Raw genomic sequence first — 17,115 nt, 5'->3', positions numbered from 1 at the left:
AATGCCACCAACATGGAAACAATGAGTTTAACAGCATTAACTAAGCCTCAACATTGTATCCTACCCTAAGGGCTCAATTCAATCAAACCCATAATGGCAGTATTTACACAGTTGTTATTCTTCCAGTGGTCAAATAAAACAGGACTAGTCTTGGATACTGTATACAAATCTCCCCTCACAGGTTTGTTTTCCCTTTTTCAAAAGTAGAGTACGTGGGCTGAGATTAATATAAATAGAGACTGTCAACACTGCTTTGGAGGGTTTGAACGAATTCCAGCTTTAGTATTCAAATTAGTGGTTCATCCTTTCAATATGCCCAGGCTGAATCAGAAGCAACTAACCCCAAAGCTAGTCTTCCTTGTAAACACAAAATGTAATTCTACATTCTAATGTTTCATTCTACATTTGTCTTCAATTAATGTTGTAATTTAATTTCACCATTTCAAGTCATATTTACAGTTAGATGATTTAAAACTCAACTATATATTCTAAATCTATATTCAAAACATGTACATAGGTAAACAATGTATTACAGTTTCATGTGAATAACCTTGTCATTGAATTTCTTTCTACTCTCTTTTTCTTCAATTGAAAATAATATAGTTTATTTCATAACCCCCCCCCCCCCCCCAAATAACATCCTGTAGTCTACTTGACTACTAACAAGTGATCTTCATCTTTTCAAAGTAAGGCCCCATTTAAAAAATAGGAAGTAAGGTCATTTTAGCCAACCTAGAAAAGCTAACTTAAGTCTACAGCAACTGGACCGACTGATTAGGATTTCTCAGTGATTTACCAAAAGAATGGTACAAATCTCAAATGCTTATAATATGAATTGTACACAATATTAAAAACATCAAAAACATCTCGTTGACAGTAGTCCTACAAGACAACGAAACATTAAAGTGACATATGTATCCATCAGTGAGGTTGGATTTCTAACAACTAATTGTCTCTATGTAATAAAGGTATCTAGACCTCTGACCTCCAGTGTTTAGACCACCCAGTCATTATTCTACACCAAAAAGCCCATCACACCTTAGACCTCTGACCTCCAGTGTTTAGGCCACCCAGTCATTATTCTACACCAAGAAGCCCATCATACCTTAGACACTTTCTAAGAACGTTTTCCAATTTCAGAAGTGGCACCAATCTTTTTATTTTAATTTGGTGAGGGAGCTTTCACTGCCAGATAAGAATGTCTAAAATGACATAAAACTGCAATTTGTCATATCCTCAAGAAGGTCAAATTTGATTTAACTGATTAGTTCAGCAAACTATGGCATTTGGCCCACATATGTTTTTCAAAAGAAATAGAAATGCAATAAAACAGAGAACACAAAATAAATAAATCTCTAATAAATATCCTATATCTAAAATGCTCTAAAGTTACACTCCCCTATGGCAACATAGATACAATGAAAAACATGTTGTCATTGTAAGAACTAGAATACAGAGCAAAAACACACAGAAAAATATGATGAGGGGTACTATATTGGCACATAGGAACTCCTGGTGCTTCTACAAAATTGCCTAAAAAATATGGCGCAGTAATACTTAAGACATATTGATTAAGCCAACAGCTTAGGCAATCTGGTTTTATCATATGTTCGGGCAACACCACCAACTCAACAGAATGTTAGAAGGACCAGGAAAGTTGTCCCCAATTCAGCCTAGCAAACCATTGTGCATCCTAAAGAACAAAAAAAATAAACTGTACAGTTACTACTAGTCTAGATCTGAGATCGCCTCTAATGCACTAACCTGCATCTGCTTTTTACTTGATTATCCCAAGCAATTGGATAGAACTGATACAACTAATTTTCACCACATAACCCTTATTCCCACCTGAAGGACTGACATTATATACCATCTACTATCACAGAGCTTCGCTAGATCAGACTATCCCTCATCACTGACATGTTTCCTTTGCTCTGATTGGGAAATCCACACTAAACTACAAAACCAACACAGCATCCATCCCCTCCCTACAAAACTAAGTACCTCCTTACCAATCAATACAGACTGGGTGGTCTTTCCAGTTAGCCGTCTTATTAAATGTGAAAAAGTGTCCTATTCAAAATGGTGCCTCATCCTTTTTTACATATGAACTACAAGAAACATGTCTGTATATGCATAGAAGTCTTTGCCAACGTAGCTGTGCTTATTTTATTTGGGAAAAGGCTAAAGAGACAAAATATGACTACTATTCTGATGTTTAGAACACAGCAAGCTGTTGTACTTTCACAGAAAAGTGGGAAGCTCTAGATTCTAATTCAAATACATAATTCTCCAAGATAACTAAACAGTGGTTCTCAATTCAAGGTCTCAGAATCCAAAGTGCTGCTGGTTTTCATTCCAGCCCTCTAATCAGGCACTGATAACATACAACCCTGGAATAGAAAACCAGCAGTATTTCAGTTCCTTAGGCTTAGAGTAGAGAACAATCGACTGTAAAGGTCTATATCACAAGTTAAGAAAAAGAAAAACAACAAGTTTATAATTTACTCTTTTTGTGCTAACTTGATGTATGCATAAATAGAAAAACTATCCACAACAGCTAACTACTATCAATGTGCCCTATAGGCTACTGCCAAAGTCCATTTTGATTGCCAACTTTATATATGTATACCTTTAAATCCCTCAAACTAGTCATGTGACATGTACCCAAAAGGACATGATACAGGAATGCAGGGAGATGATTATATTCCCCATAATCAGTCTGTCATCATCATGAAGGGGAACCAGCTCCTACTGGGTGAGGTAGGACTAAATCATTTCCCTTAACGCCAGGATTAGGCTACATAAGACCTAGCCAGTCTTCTCAAATGAGTTTGATTGTAATTTCTGCAAATAATCAAATACATCTATACAGCATGTACAAAAACTACAAGTTATTTTACCTAAAAGAGATACCTTTTCTCCGGGCTGCTTAATAAGGGGGGGAGAAAGGATCCCTTTGTACAAAGACAGACAGTAAAACAGGAGATCCTCTGAAGGGTGTTCGTTCCAGTTTGAGGGGATCCTAGCATAGCAGGTGCACCTCTTCAGCTCTTGAAACGGGTCTGCTCACATATGTGGTTAAATTTCCTGCAGCACAGTGAAAAGGAAACAAAAAAAAAAAACATTCACCAGAGCTGCACTGTGAGGACATGCAAAGATGCATTTGTGGCTTTCTACTATCAGCAGGTGTTAATGGCCAAGATAATACAACAGAGCCCTCTGCTGGTAAAATGCAGGAACAGCTCCACCACAGCTTCAGTAACAGCGAGCACATCTACACAACACCTTCAATTTGGATTGTGCAGACATATTGGGAAGAGAAGGGCAGAAGGTCACATGTCACTCACGTAGCGTGGTGTGCCTTAACTTGGGTACGGCAGTTGCGTCCCCAATAACAGTCAGGCCGAGACGTCACAGCAGCTGAGAAAAAAACAAAACAGGCTAAATCATCATACAGACAAGGAGGTCTCCTTTCTAGGCAGTTCAACTTTTTTGGTAGTGCTGCACTCGCTTTTACCCGGAAGCTCAGAGGCAGGGATGTTCTGTCTGTATTTGTAAGCCAGCTCCTTGAAGGCTCGCAGGCCACAGCAAAAACACAGTATGGCATTACTGTTGATACGGTAATCTGAGAAAAGAAATTAGAGTTACTTGGGAGTCCCAAAGCGAGGTGAAAGGTCACGGCATTGGCAATAGGACTTGTTGATTTGGATTCCCATTCACTTCTGCATTTACTCCCTTCCTGCTGTCCAGACAACCAAAACAGACTGACCACTGACACACTGCTAGACCAGAAGTCACACAAATGTCAAATAAAACGTATACAGATCATCTGAGCAGAACAACATGTTTCTCTTGACAGTCCTTGTTGTACTACGAGATGTGGTCCCGTCAGTCTTCTAAAGGTCATTTTGCTGCTTGTTTGAGAACAGAAGATGGGAGCTCCACTGCATTGCTAGTTTGTTTTACACCTGAGGACTAAGAATAGAGCCTTGGCGGCATGTCCCGTGAGGCCTGTATAGGTCTCGAAGACGTTTTATGAAGACAAATGTTGCTATGTTGTCATGGCTATTTTACCTTTAGGTAGGTTAGTGGAACTACTTTAGCATCATATCACGCCTGTTAAACATCCTTACCTCTTTGGGCTTGATTAAAGATGGCAAATTGGGGTGTTTATGTTACCTTGGTTTGTTAAAAATAGGCCTACTATTTTCATCAAATCAACAAACTTTAAAATGTCCAGACAACCAATCACCAGACCACAACTTGGCATAACTTCTCCTGAACATAGCATTTGGCAATTTGTCATTTAAGGGCAGGGTTGCCCAACCCTGTTCCTGGAGATCCGCTGTCCTGTAGGTTCTCTACAATCCCATTTTTGACTAACCAGGATTTAGCTTTTCATCCATCTAATTATAAGAATCAGGTGTTCTAAATTAGAGTTGGAGAGAAAACCTAGAGGACAGTAGATCTCCATGAACAGAGTGAGGCAGCCCTGATCCAGGGCTCTCAAACTTTACTCTGGACTTTCATTTCAAGGTAGGTGTAAGTTATGATGAACAGAGAACCAACAGGCTCCAGACCTAAAAGGTTACGAGTTGAATACCCCTGATCTAGGGGGTTCACAGTTTGAAAAAAAAAATGTTTCAACAATTGGCATTAATAATTGAACCAAACAAAGTTTTTACAACTTCAACAAGAGTCCTTGGAAACATCTGTTAGAAATTACTTTAGATCCTGTCTTTGGTATTTTGTTGTTCTTGTGAGCAAATCCAAGTCCTATTCTTGGACAGAAACTAAACTTTAAGATTAATGACATAGCTACTTTGAGAGGTCCCTTGCAACTGAAAAAGCCCTGCAATATCTATGTGAGATGGATCGTTTCAGACTGACCAGACAAATAGAAAGTTCCCTGTTGAAGGCCCTGAAGACCCTCCTGTAACATGTCCCTCCATGACATCCCTCTGGCTGCCAAGTAGCTCTGTAAGGAAGGAGGACAGGTTATGGATCCCATTACACATGGAACGAATCCCTGTAGTAGACAAGTTAAAAGCATTTAAAAACTGAGTTATGTAACCTGGACCCCTTTTTCAAATGCTGATTAAGAGTAGTCCTGGACAACAACAGAATACATTAAACTAAGAACATTTTACTACTGACCAATGGTTAAAACAAAGAAATATAAAGTACCTGGAGGATCTCTGACTCATAGTTATTGCTGTTCAGAACTCCATCCAGGCATTTGTCTGTAAGGTTGAGCTCTGCGGAAGTAGACATGGACAACTCATACAGGTAACATGACACTACAACCAGATACCACAACAGAGGCCACGTTTAGCAAATTCTCTCACCCTGGAAACGTGTAAATCTAGCCTTTAAAAGCTACTAAAGCAGGAAGGTGTCACTGAAAGTTGTTAGGCTGCCTTAGCCCAATAATCTAGCACCGTAATTCCAAAAGCAGAGAGGTACCATTAAAACGGGCCAGGCAGCCATGACAGCCGATCCTCTGGCAGCCCCAGTACAGGTGGCAGAAGGGCCGCTGGCAAGCCACGCCTGTCAAACACAAGGAGGCACACGCATCAGCACATTCAGCCTATTGTGCAGAGCCATTCGCTCCATTTATACTGATTGACAGTCTTGTGGGCTACTCACATTGCTGAGCGGAGACTTGCTGGCCAATAAGCTCGGCGCGGCGATCAGGCATTGGCTGTAAGCAGCATGTACAGATGACATGGCTGCCCTGAGGAGGACACGTGTACTCTTGAGGAGCTGCAGGAACAACACAGACACTTTAACGGGATATAGAAGACCCACGGTGTCTCTTTTGGGTCCAGGTCATGAAGGAAGCACACTGGCGCATTGTTACTGAATCTACAGACAAAACAGATCAAGTGACTTTTTTCCGGCCCCTTTGGCAACCTCTTTTCTCAGGGAGGCACAATTCCCCCTTCTAACCACAGGCACAATCGCCTCACAAAGACCTCAAACTATGTTTTTAAATTACCACATCCGCTGCTAATGAGGGAATGATTGGATAAGTTGTGGACTTTCATTCCAATGCTCCATGGCACCCTGGAGCAAGGTCTGCTGAGTGGCCAGACAGGGAATGGACAGTTTCAGTCAAAGCTAACATGACTTTGAAGCACACTGGTGCTCATAGAGGTAGAGTCGGAGAGGTAACAGACGTACATAGTAAACGGCAATGTGGGTCAATTAATGCATTAATGCACAATGGCTGCAGCAGCCAGCTGTTGAGGTCTACTACACAGTACCACTTCCCCGTAATCTGGCCACCAGCCACCTCGGTGGCACTGTGGCAAACAGAGCTTTCTAGAAGGTTCAAAGTGTCTTGGTGGGGGCACTGCGTTACACCCTCTCCATTCTAACTTTGCACCGGTGACTAAAAATTAAGCCGCTGCACAATAACAGGAAACACTGTCGGTTGCATCGTTTAGACCTTTGAAATCAGAATTGAAGACAAAGACATTTTACATCCTTAAATTAACTGAATAGCTTACAGTAATACAATAACGACATGCTGACACCCTCCAACACACTGATTAATTATTGACCCATATATACAAAATATACTTGTTTTTCCCCACTGCTCCACTGGTTATAATGTGTCTCAACCATGAACCTGTCCAAGGTGTGGGACTCTATGACAGTTCCTATCCACTGGTGTGAGGTGAATTGCTCTACAAGTGTGTATAACTAACAAATAATAGAATGCAGAACATTGACATTAAAAGTATTTAATAATAAAAAATAAACGAAAAAGGTCAATGTTTCAGGGGTACCTCTGGTGGGAACATTCGAGCATGATGATGATGTTGATGGCCCCTCTCCCGGTGGTTTTCCAGCCCTGTCCTGAGGTCCATGGGGGGGAGGGCCTGAAGGGGCCGGCCCTGTGGCCCACAGTACCTGGCCGCTCTCCCTTCTGTAGCCTGGACACTGTCTGCACATAACAAATGGCTGGCTGTGCACACCAACAGGAAGGCAAAATGAGTGGGAAGTAACTTACCCAACACAACGGGGTAACACACAATAGTTCACACACACACACAAACATGAGGAAACATTACACTTATGAGGACCAACCAAAATGTTTTCTATATTTGTGAGGACTCAAGGCACACAGACAACTACACGTTTATGTCTGACCTGATATCAGAGGTGTCACTGTCATTGTCAGAAAGCTCAAAGAGATAATCAGAGCTGCCCTCCTCATCAGAGAAGGAACGCTCAATTTTTGGCTGCAGCATGTCCTGGGTTATCTTGTTCTGGCTGTCCATGTTCTTCAGGTCCTCTTCACTGCGACACTTCTCTGCGGACACACAGGGTGAAGACAGGTTAAGGGGAGACTGGCAGCAGTGGCTCACATCCTTCTCCTGGGGGCCACCTCACCATCTGCTCCCATGAAAACAAGCAGTAAGCGGATCCAGGTGTTCTGGAATACAGCTCATCCATGGAATGGCTGTGGGTCCCCAGGAGAGGTTTCAGAACCTCTGGCCTAGTGGTCAGAGAACGAGCCCATCAACCGGAAGGCGGTTTGATTGAATACTTGGCTGGCTAGGTTCTGTCCCTGAGCAAGGCAGTTACCTAACTGGTCTCTGGTTATTGCTGTAAAAGAACATTTTTTGTTGTTGATATTTTTACATTTACTCATAAACGCTGCAAATATATAAAAGGTTAAGGATTTCAATGCTTTATTTGGGTTAGTGCATGCATGGTCACTATACCCAGTAGATGAACAGACACCAGGTTTAACAGGGGGAAGATCTGGTCACTATACCCAGTAGATGAACAGACACAGGGTTTAACAGGGAGAAGATCTGGTCACTATACCCAGTAGATGAACAGACACCGGGTTTAACAGGGAGAAGATCTGGTCACTATACCCAGTAGATGAACAGACACCGGGTTTAACAGGGGGAAGATCTGGTCACTATACCCAGTAGATGAACAGACACCGGGTTTAACAGGGAGAAGATCTGGTCACTATACCCAGTAGATGAACAGACACCGGGTTTAACAGGGAGAAGATCTGGTCACTATACCCAGTAGATGAACAGACACCGGGTTTAACAGGGAGAAGATCTGGTCACTATACCCAGTAGATGAACAGACACCGGGTTTAACAGGGGGAAGATCTGGTCACTATACCCAGTAGATGAACAGACACCGGGTTTAACAGGGGGAAGATCTGGTCACTATACCCAGTAGATGAACAGACACCGGGTTTAACAGGGGGAAGATCTGGTCACTATACCCAGTAGATGAACAGACACCGGGTTTAACAGGGGGAAGATCTGGTCACTATACCCAGTAGATGAACAGACACCGGGTTTAACAGGGAGAAGATCTGGTCACTATACCCAGTAGATGAATAGACACCGGGTTTAACAGGGAGAAGATCTGGTCACTATACCCAGTAGCGTTAATGGGGCGCAGGAAGCTAGAGTGAGGCGTAATGGAAACACACCTGGGTGCTGAATAAGGTAGGCCTCCACCAGGTTGTTGAGGATGTGGTTCTTACGGATCCTCTCCACAGGGCAGCGACAGGTGGGACAGAGAGACGAGCGCTCCATCCAGCCAGAGTAACATGCAGCACAGAAGGTGTGCATACAGGGCTGTAGGCTATTGAGGGACAAAGGAACATTACAACTTCAACTAAAAAAACACACAGACAGCTTTTGGTTAAATAAAAGATATAATAAGAATGGCAACAAAAAAAAAGGTTTACATTTCTTTTGATTAACACACACACACGACTAAGCGACAATCAGGAGTGGTCATTAGTTTTACTGTAGAAGTAGTTAAAGTAGTTTTAGTTTAACCGTACCTGACACAGTCATGCAATAGGTCCTGGCAGATGATACAGGTGAGGGACTCCTCCATCTTGTCGGTCTTGGCCCCTTCCACAGGCACAGGAGCTTTTCCTAACAAATCCCTGATAAGATGCCCCTTAGGTGGGCTGCCCGCCACCTCAACACAGGATGTGTGTGGCAATCCAAAATCATAGGCCGTATCTGGGTAGGTAAAAACAGGTTACACTGTAGCTGTGTGACAGTTATTCAAACTGGACTGGGATTATTAATGTTAAAAAAAATTATAATAATACATGAACTACATTTTTTCCCCTTTATTAAAAAAATTCTTATCTGCATAAAACCTTTTGACATTTTATAGAGCAATTACTAAAGGATCGGTTGAAAAAGCTCAGCTTCAATTGTGAGAAACAGTTTACAGAGACAAGTTCACAAGGTCGGCTCACCTCTTCTATTCACTAATTATGTGTTCAGGATTCAGCCGGTTACAATGTGCAATTTTCAAGCCTTATCATCAGTTACTTGGCCCCGATTTACTTAAGTTGCCTGACAATTGCAAGCCAATAAATTAGAAGCTACAGCATTCCTTACCAAAGACAGCATTTGATTACTGGAACATGGTCCAACTGGCAAGCGTGGTAGTTCTCAAACTTTCGGGGGGAAGTGGGGGGGGGGGCATTTTGTGATAGGAAATTGATGATGGACCCTCCATTAGCAGGAATGCAACATGAGTGAGATAAGGATAGCATAAGGAGTTTCAATATGCGTGTGGCTGAACAAACCAGAAAAATTATGCCTGTCCCGTAAAAGACAGCAAATTTCCTTATTGTAATTTCCTGCTATTCTACTCCTTTTGTCACAGAGTAGACATTTTGTTGTTGCAGCTTTAAGGCCAATATCCTGCCGTTCTACAAAAGGTTCAACCAAGCAGAAAACATTGCCGTTTTAAAGCTTTTTCCTTTTCATTTTTTTTTGGGGCCTTAAGGATACGATAAGTATTAAGTTGATAAGAAGATGACTACTGTAGATGCCAATATCCCGGTGAGCCATTTTGTAAAGAAGACATTCACGTGGTGAATTTTCTTTAAATTTGACAAAGATACACAATACACCACAGTGCAGGTCCCCAACTACAAAATTCACTAGACAGCATCATGAGAAAAAAACTTACTGTAGTCTAGTAGGAATGAATGTCATAACTGGATTATCCCATAGTGGACATAAGAAATAGGACCATTCTGTATTGTCACGGCTTGTTTAAATAAATAATAACAACACAAATGAAAGGGTATCAACATCCCAAAACGTAAGCGCAATAAATGCACTGACCAGCACTGTCAGTTTTCCTTCTCTTTCTCTCGGGCTCCATTACCCCCTCTGCCTTATCCAGAACACTGACTCTGCTCTGGGCTTCAGTCTGGCGGTCGGCTGTGCTGGGCTCCTCAGCTTTGCAGGTAGCACCAGCAGGAGAACGGAGAAAGGACGCAGCACATCCAGGACCCTCAGAACCTGAGAGAGGGAGAATAAGCCGCCCATGAGAGAGGAATGAATTTGCACCATCGCCTGTCTGAGAAGTCATCACAAAAGTAATATCTCAGCAAATCAAGGATATCATGAGTTGGGCACAGGTTTCGTTGAATTTGAGGATTCTGAAAGTGGTGAGGGAGAGTGAACTGGTCAAAGAATTAAGGGTGAAAAAAGATGCACATACTAATGTGCATCTTTCACTTTCAAAACAATTCAATACTCATCAACGGTGCCTTCAGAAAGTATTCTCTGTCCTGAGGAGACCAAAAATCTAACTATTCGGCCTGAATGCCAAGCGCATTTGTCAAGTCTGACAAAAACAAAGGTACCACTAATCACCTGGCTAATACCACCCCTACAGGGATACATGGTGGTGGGAGCATCATGCTATGAGGATGCTTCTCTGTAGGAATGGGGAGATGGGTCGGCAAAGAATTTGTGAACTGGCGATTTGTATAATTAAAATAAATGTTCTGACCTGCACATGTCACAGTTTGCATGAGTGTGTGGCCTTGTGGTTCTAGACTCGCATTTTTAAATACAAAACACAGCTGAACTTCCCAGTCCTTGCTCCCCTTCAATGAGCACCATATCAAACAAACTGCGTCCAACTGAAAGTCTACCTGAGGTGGAAGTAGAGTAGTGGAGAAGGGAAGCTGAGGAGAAACATGCTGTGGAAGGTGAGACTGTGTGGAGGAGGTGGGAGGAGGAGGTGGAGGGCTGGGGCTCCTCTAAGGCCTGCTCCCGTGGAGGACCAACCAGGACTGGCTCCACAGAACCACATACTGCTGCTGGAATGGGGTAGGTATGGGATTCCTGCTGCATATCTGAGCCTCTGGCTGAACCTCCTGACAGGACAAGAGTGGTGAGCGACAAACAAGATATTCTGTGTTATATTTCTCTATACATTTCTTTCCATTAAAAAGATGCAAAGTCATGTACTACTTACCAATTATGTGTTGTGAGAAAGGGCGCTCTGGTTTTATAGACTGATACGTGTAGGCAATGTCTGTAGGCGCAACACATTGCACACCATTATTAATCATTTCATATACTTTACTCACCTCAGTAAAAGATTTCTAAACAATTTTAATATATATCAAAATGTATTTACACACACACACACACACACACACACACACACACACACACACACACACACACACACACACACACACACACACACACACACACACACACACACACACACACACACACACACACACACACACACACACACACACACACACACACACACACACACACACACACACACACACACACACACACACACACACACACACACACACACACACACACACACACTTATGTTGATAGGGCAATTGAACCCATTCATGATTGACTTGTCCACCTCAGTTTAAACAAAGCTAGATCATTGTGTATGTATGACATAAGCAAGATGGCATCATCAAAGAGTACACAGGAAAACAAGTGGCAATAAATGGCATGCCCCACTGGGTTATTAACACAGTAAAAAAAACGATGAGACCATAGACCTAACACCACAATCAATACAGAGAAACACTTACTTTGCTCTGGCTCGTTTTTCCTGTAGACAAAGTAGATGACGTCACCATTCTGCAACATATGAATCTGCTTCTTCACGAGCTTGGACATGTTAATCACTGTGCCATTGGTGCTAAATGTGTGAAAAAACAAAAACACTGGTCAGTTATTTCAGTAGTGGAACAAAATATTTCTTAATAGATTGTTCAAATTTGCAAAACAGAACCTTCAAAGGTGCTCTAGAATGCAGAAAAATAAGCCTGGGTCAGAACTTTCATAATGTACTTCTCTTTGCCCTATGCCATTATCCAGTGGTTTCACTTTTAATCCCAGCTGCTGAGCACAATGCACCACCTTTGTTTTGATTTCAGTTTTCCAGCAAAGATAACACAGTCCCAATACTTAGAGGTCTGTGTAAAAAATTATAAAGGTTTATCTTCATCTATGGTAAGGTCAGATTCTACAGAGCTTGTTGGCCAATGTTTGACAATGCATCCCCCACTGGCACTGCTGCAGGTAGGAAGACAGACAGCGTGTGACTTTCAAAACTGTTTAGATAATTACTTTTAATATAAAATTGGAGAACTTGAAAATGAAGGTATTGCTGAATAAGCCCATCATACACACATTTTCAGAATGCAACATTTTACACCCAACATTTGAGATATTCAGGAACCAAATAGGTATCTAATACATACATCATAGAACAATTATAAATACATGAATATATAAACAAAAGCAGTGTGTATGTGTGTGCGTGTAGATTACAAGACTTTGCTGACTCGGTTAGCGGCACTTGCCTCATTACCTGCCAGCTGGTTGCTTTACACTGATAATTACGACTACACTTATGTGCTAGGTTGGCAGATATCTGCTCAACCCACAACGAAATACCCCATCAGTCACTACAAACAAAAGAAATCTGCATACTTTCACATCCTAATGAAACAACATAAAACACAAGTAAAAATATATCTACCATAATAAACTGGGGGAAAACATTTCTATATCACCATGTTATATACAAATAACTGCTTGGCTGGCCCATAACAACGGACATACACTGAGCACAGGCTGTATCATGTTGGAGCACAGATAATACCTCATGTCCTCCAGCCACACCAAGCCTGAGCTCTCATCCTGGATTATTTTACAGTGGTCCCCTGACACCAGTTTGTTAGCAGGAAAGGAAAGATCACAGCCTGGTGAAAGAAAAAGTAAATTGTGCTTTAAGTAAATGCCGAGTGAAATTCTCACTGAAAGTTAATATTATATTGTAAGTAACTGTCATATTTAATATACACATTTTAAACTGGGCAGTTCAATAAAATGCACTGAAAATCAAAGTCTAAGATTACTATTTAACAAGAATGGAAGAGGTTAGATGTTCTTGTACAGTATACCACTTCTGAAGCTGTTAGCTATATACTGTTTAAAAACATTACTCTACATCCCATTACTATAAACCAGAGACATTTGGACCAACTCAATACAGTACAATCCCAGCAAAACAAGGCTTCTGGTAATGGGCAGGTGATAATATTTTTTGAGTGGGCTAAGATTTATCAGACAGATTGTACAATGATGTTGATTTATTGTGGATAATTCACCATTGTTATTTTTCTCTTTTATACCATATTGTGGGCGCAGCATAGCAGACTACCTCATTAAACTAAGTCTCTGCATTTGAAAGAAGACTCCTCGTATTCAATATAATAGAGCCGACACAGACAGAAACCTAGGAGATATAACCTTTCCTCTGGCAAAATCCAAACAAAAAAACTACTTAATATTCTGCACACATGTTCTCAATAGACGCCTTTGTTATCATCAGAGGGGGTGTCTAAGTTTTGTGAACTAGGGCATTGTGCCTCGAATTAACTGTTTTTTATTAAGGAGCCCAGACACTGGCTCATGTCTGGCATTCAAAAACAGACACATTTGTAAACAAGATCCACTTGTCTTATACAAGAGCAATAATCATTCATATTTAAAACTACATTGTAAAACTATTTACAAGATGTACAGAATAGTTAGTGTCCTCACATAACTTTTTAGCTAGATACGGTACGGTCTATCTTTTCATAAATTGTTCCATAATAATATGGAGTTAACTACATTAATGTCACTATGCTATGTGAGTAATGCCTAGCTAGTCATCTTACCTTTTCTTCGCCCAACAGTGCATTCCCTGTTGACAAGCAATACTTCAGATTCAGTGTCCACTTCTACCAACTTCCCCCACGGTTGACTTCTTCCATGCTTATCCATGTCCAAAGTCGATTCGTTTCACTTTTCTATATTGATGAAATTATTTAAATGTTAGAGATGCAACAAAACACTACTTGCACCGGTGGCAACAACGAAAATCCATGTAGTTAGCTTAGTTAGTTAGCTAAACCTGTTAAAGCTGAGAAATTTGCTAGCTAACCATTTACATAGCAAGTTAGCTTAGTTTGAGGATAAACAATGAGGCAGCCCACCCTGTCTGGATCAAGAAACGTTAACTTCAATACGCTAACTAGCTATAGCAGGCTAACCAATTAATGTTGCCTAGGCGTTTGATTAGCAAGGTTATTACTTAGCTCACTAGCCATTCAATCAAACAACCAACAAAACGAGTCAATTATGGGCATGGAACAACCATCAATTTCGCTTTCAAAATAAACCTGACCAGCTAGCTAGCTAGCAGGCTAAAGCTTGCTAATAACTGGCTAGGTAACTACCGTTAGCATGTCTTGTGCCAAAACTAGCTTGCTAGCTATCAAACTACTTATTAGATGCTATAAACAAACCAAGTAAAACAGAGTTATTATACCCTCAAAAGCGCAAGTATTTCACTCGATTATTTTACTTGAAGATGCTTTGTCCCTTCATTTTCAAGCTTGGCACACATACAAGCTCACTTCCTGGCAACCAAAGGTATTTACAGACATCAGCTGATGGAGGAGGGGCGTAGAAAAAGTAGTCTGAGGGAATGAGGTTTTCAAGGAGATGCAATTACATTATACAAAGAAAACACTTGCAGACAGAAGCTTATAGAAAAATAAATTCATGATAATGTATTTCAGAATTTAAAATACTTCACCAGTTTGGCCATGATTTCAATTTATTAACCTCAAAGAAGTATTTCTAGCCACCATGCTTGGCACTACAAAGGGGCAGCTTAGACTACCACCGTTTTTATTTTTGTGTTTTTGAGAATGTTTTACATGCTCACACACCAATTGCTTTCACGTTCAAACAGTGAATGATACAGTTGGCAAAAATTTGTAAACGCCGTTTAAACAAAACTGAACCAAGGATTACAGTTACTGGAATAAATCACTTAAGACGTAATTTTCTTAGTCCCAATTTGAAATGACGAGCACCACCTATCACGTAGAACACAACAAATGTACATTGAAGCAATATGATGTGGATAAATCCAAACTATGTGTTGAAATGGTTCAGTGAAACAATGGCCACCTCTGGAAATCCAGTGATTCCAAGCAGTAGATTTGCCCTTTACCATTAACTGTGAGGTTGTAGGAAAACATCCTTGAAATGCAGGGAAACCTGACAAAGCAAATTTCTCATACATTCCAAGCTTCTCACAGATGGAGTTAATAAATCTTCAGGTAGTTTTTAATCATACAGGGGACCAGTCTTCAACAGTATGCAATTATATTCCCTAGTCATAACACCAGGCTTACCAAAAGCAACCATAGAAAAAGTGCAGTATATATAAAAAAGGAATGTACTGGTTCAACAAGTTCAACAATCAAGAACAGCCTGGTATACAGGGGCTGTCAAAAGTATTCACCTTGGACCTTTGCACATATTATTGTGTTACAACATGACATCAAAATGGATTTTTGCCAGGACTTTTTGCCATTGACCAACACAAAAAAGTCCCCATTGTCAAAGTGAAAATTAAGATCAGCAAATAGTTCTAATTTAATAACAAATATAAAACTGAAAAAACATTGATTGCATAAGTATTCATCCCCTTTGCTATGGCACACAGAAATTAACTGTGCTGTAACCAATTCTTTAGAAGTCATGAAATCAGTTGAATGGAGTTCATCTGTGTGCAATTAGGGCGTTTCAAATTATTTCAGGTTAAGTACGTCTGTCTCTGGGTGAAATCTTGTAAGAAAACCTGCTGAAGTTTACAAGATACCTGGGACTTGGGAGAAGAATCATCTTCCAGCAGAACAATGACCCCCAAAATACATCCGAAGCCACACTGGAGAGGCTTAAAAACAAAGTAGCCCGGTTAAAGCCCATACAGTGAAGGAAAACATTATTTGATCCCCTGCTGATTTTGTACGTTTGCCCACCGACAAAGAAATGCTCAGTCTATAATTTTAATGGTAGGTTTATTTGAATAGTGAGAGACAGAATAACAGCAAAACACATATAAAAAATTAGATTTCTGGCTCCCAGGTGTCTTTTATACAGGTAATGAGCTAAATTTAGGAGCACACTCTTAATTAAAGGGAGTGCTCCTAATCTCAGCTTATTACCGGTATAAAAGATACCTTTCCACAGAAATAATCAATCAATCAGATTCCAAACTCTCCACCATGGCCAAGACCAAGAGCTGTCCAAGGATGATTGTTGACCTACATAAGGCTGGAATGGGCTACAAGACCTTCGACAAACGGCTTGGTGAAATCACAGCCTGGTGATCTCAAAGAGACGATGGACAGGGCCATGTACCGTCAAATCTTGGGTGAGAATCTCCTTCCCTCAGCCAGGGCATTGAAAATGGGCCGTGGAGGGGTATTCCAGCATGACAATGACCCAAAACACATGGCCAAGGCAACAAAGGAGTGGTTCAAGAAGAAGAAGCACATTAAGGTCTTGGAGTGGCCTAGCCAGTCTCCAGACCTTAATCCCATAGAAAATCTGTAGAGGGAGCTGATGGTTCGAGTTGCCAAATGTCAGCCTCGAAACCTTAATGTCTTGGAGAAGATCTGCAGGTGGTGTGCAAACCTGGTGGCCAACTACAAGAAACGTCTGACCTCTGTAATTGCCAACAAGGGTTTTGCCACCAAGTACTAAGTAATGTTTTGTAGAGGGGTCAAATACGTATTTCACTCATTATAAAGCAAATAAATTATAAAATTTATGACATGCGTTTTTCTGGATTTGTTTCGTTGTTATTCTGTCACTCACTGTTCAAATAAACCTACCATTAAAATTATAGAATGATCATTTTTTTGTCAGTGGGCAAACATAC

General features: G+C 40.9%; 1 protein-coding gene across 1 annotated transcript; it reads right to left on the bottom strand.

Annotated features, from left to right (window-relative positions):
- Positions 1–2,125: 2,125 nt before the first annotated feature.
- Positions 2,126–14,831, bottom strand: chfr (checkpoint with forkhead and ring finger domains, E3 ubiquitin protein ligase). Its single transcript, XM_010876557.4, has 18 exons — positions 14,704–14,831; positions 14,051–14,182; positions 12,988–13,087; positions 11,909–12,018; positions 11,308–11,367; positions 10,982–11,206; positions 10,161–10,340; positions 8,846–9,032; positions 8,486–8,640; positions 7,165–7,327; positions 6,801–6,979; positions 5,653–5,769; positions 5,470–5,553; positions 5,191–5,261; positions 4,894–4,981; positions 3,521–3,628; positions 3,351–3,423; positions 2,126–3,090 (listed from the first exon to the last, which is right to left on the bottom strand). Exons 2-18 carry the CDS (start codon positions 14,154–14,156, stop codon positions 3,048–3,050), a joined length of 2,049 nt encoding a protein of 682 aa, XP_010874859.1. The 5' UTR covers positions 14,157–14,182; positions 14,704–14,831; the 3' UTR covers positions 2,126–3,047.
- Positions 14,832–17,115: the final 2,284 nt, after the last annotated feature.

This window comes from Esox lucius, chromosome 13, assembly GCF_011004845.1.
Source record: "Esox lucius isolate fEsoLuc1 chromosome 13, fEsoLuc1.pri, whole genome shotgun sequence".
Classification (NCBI taxonomy): Eukaryota; Metazoa; Chordata; class Actinopteri; order Esociformes; family Esocidae; genus Esox; species Esox lucius.
This window is presented reverse-complemented; position numbering and strand designations above follow the sequence as displayed.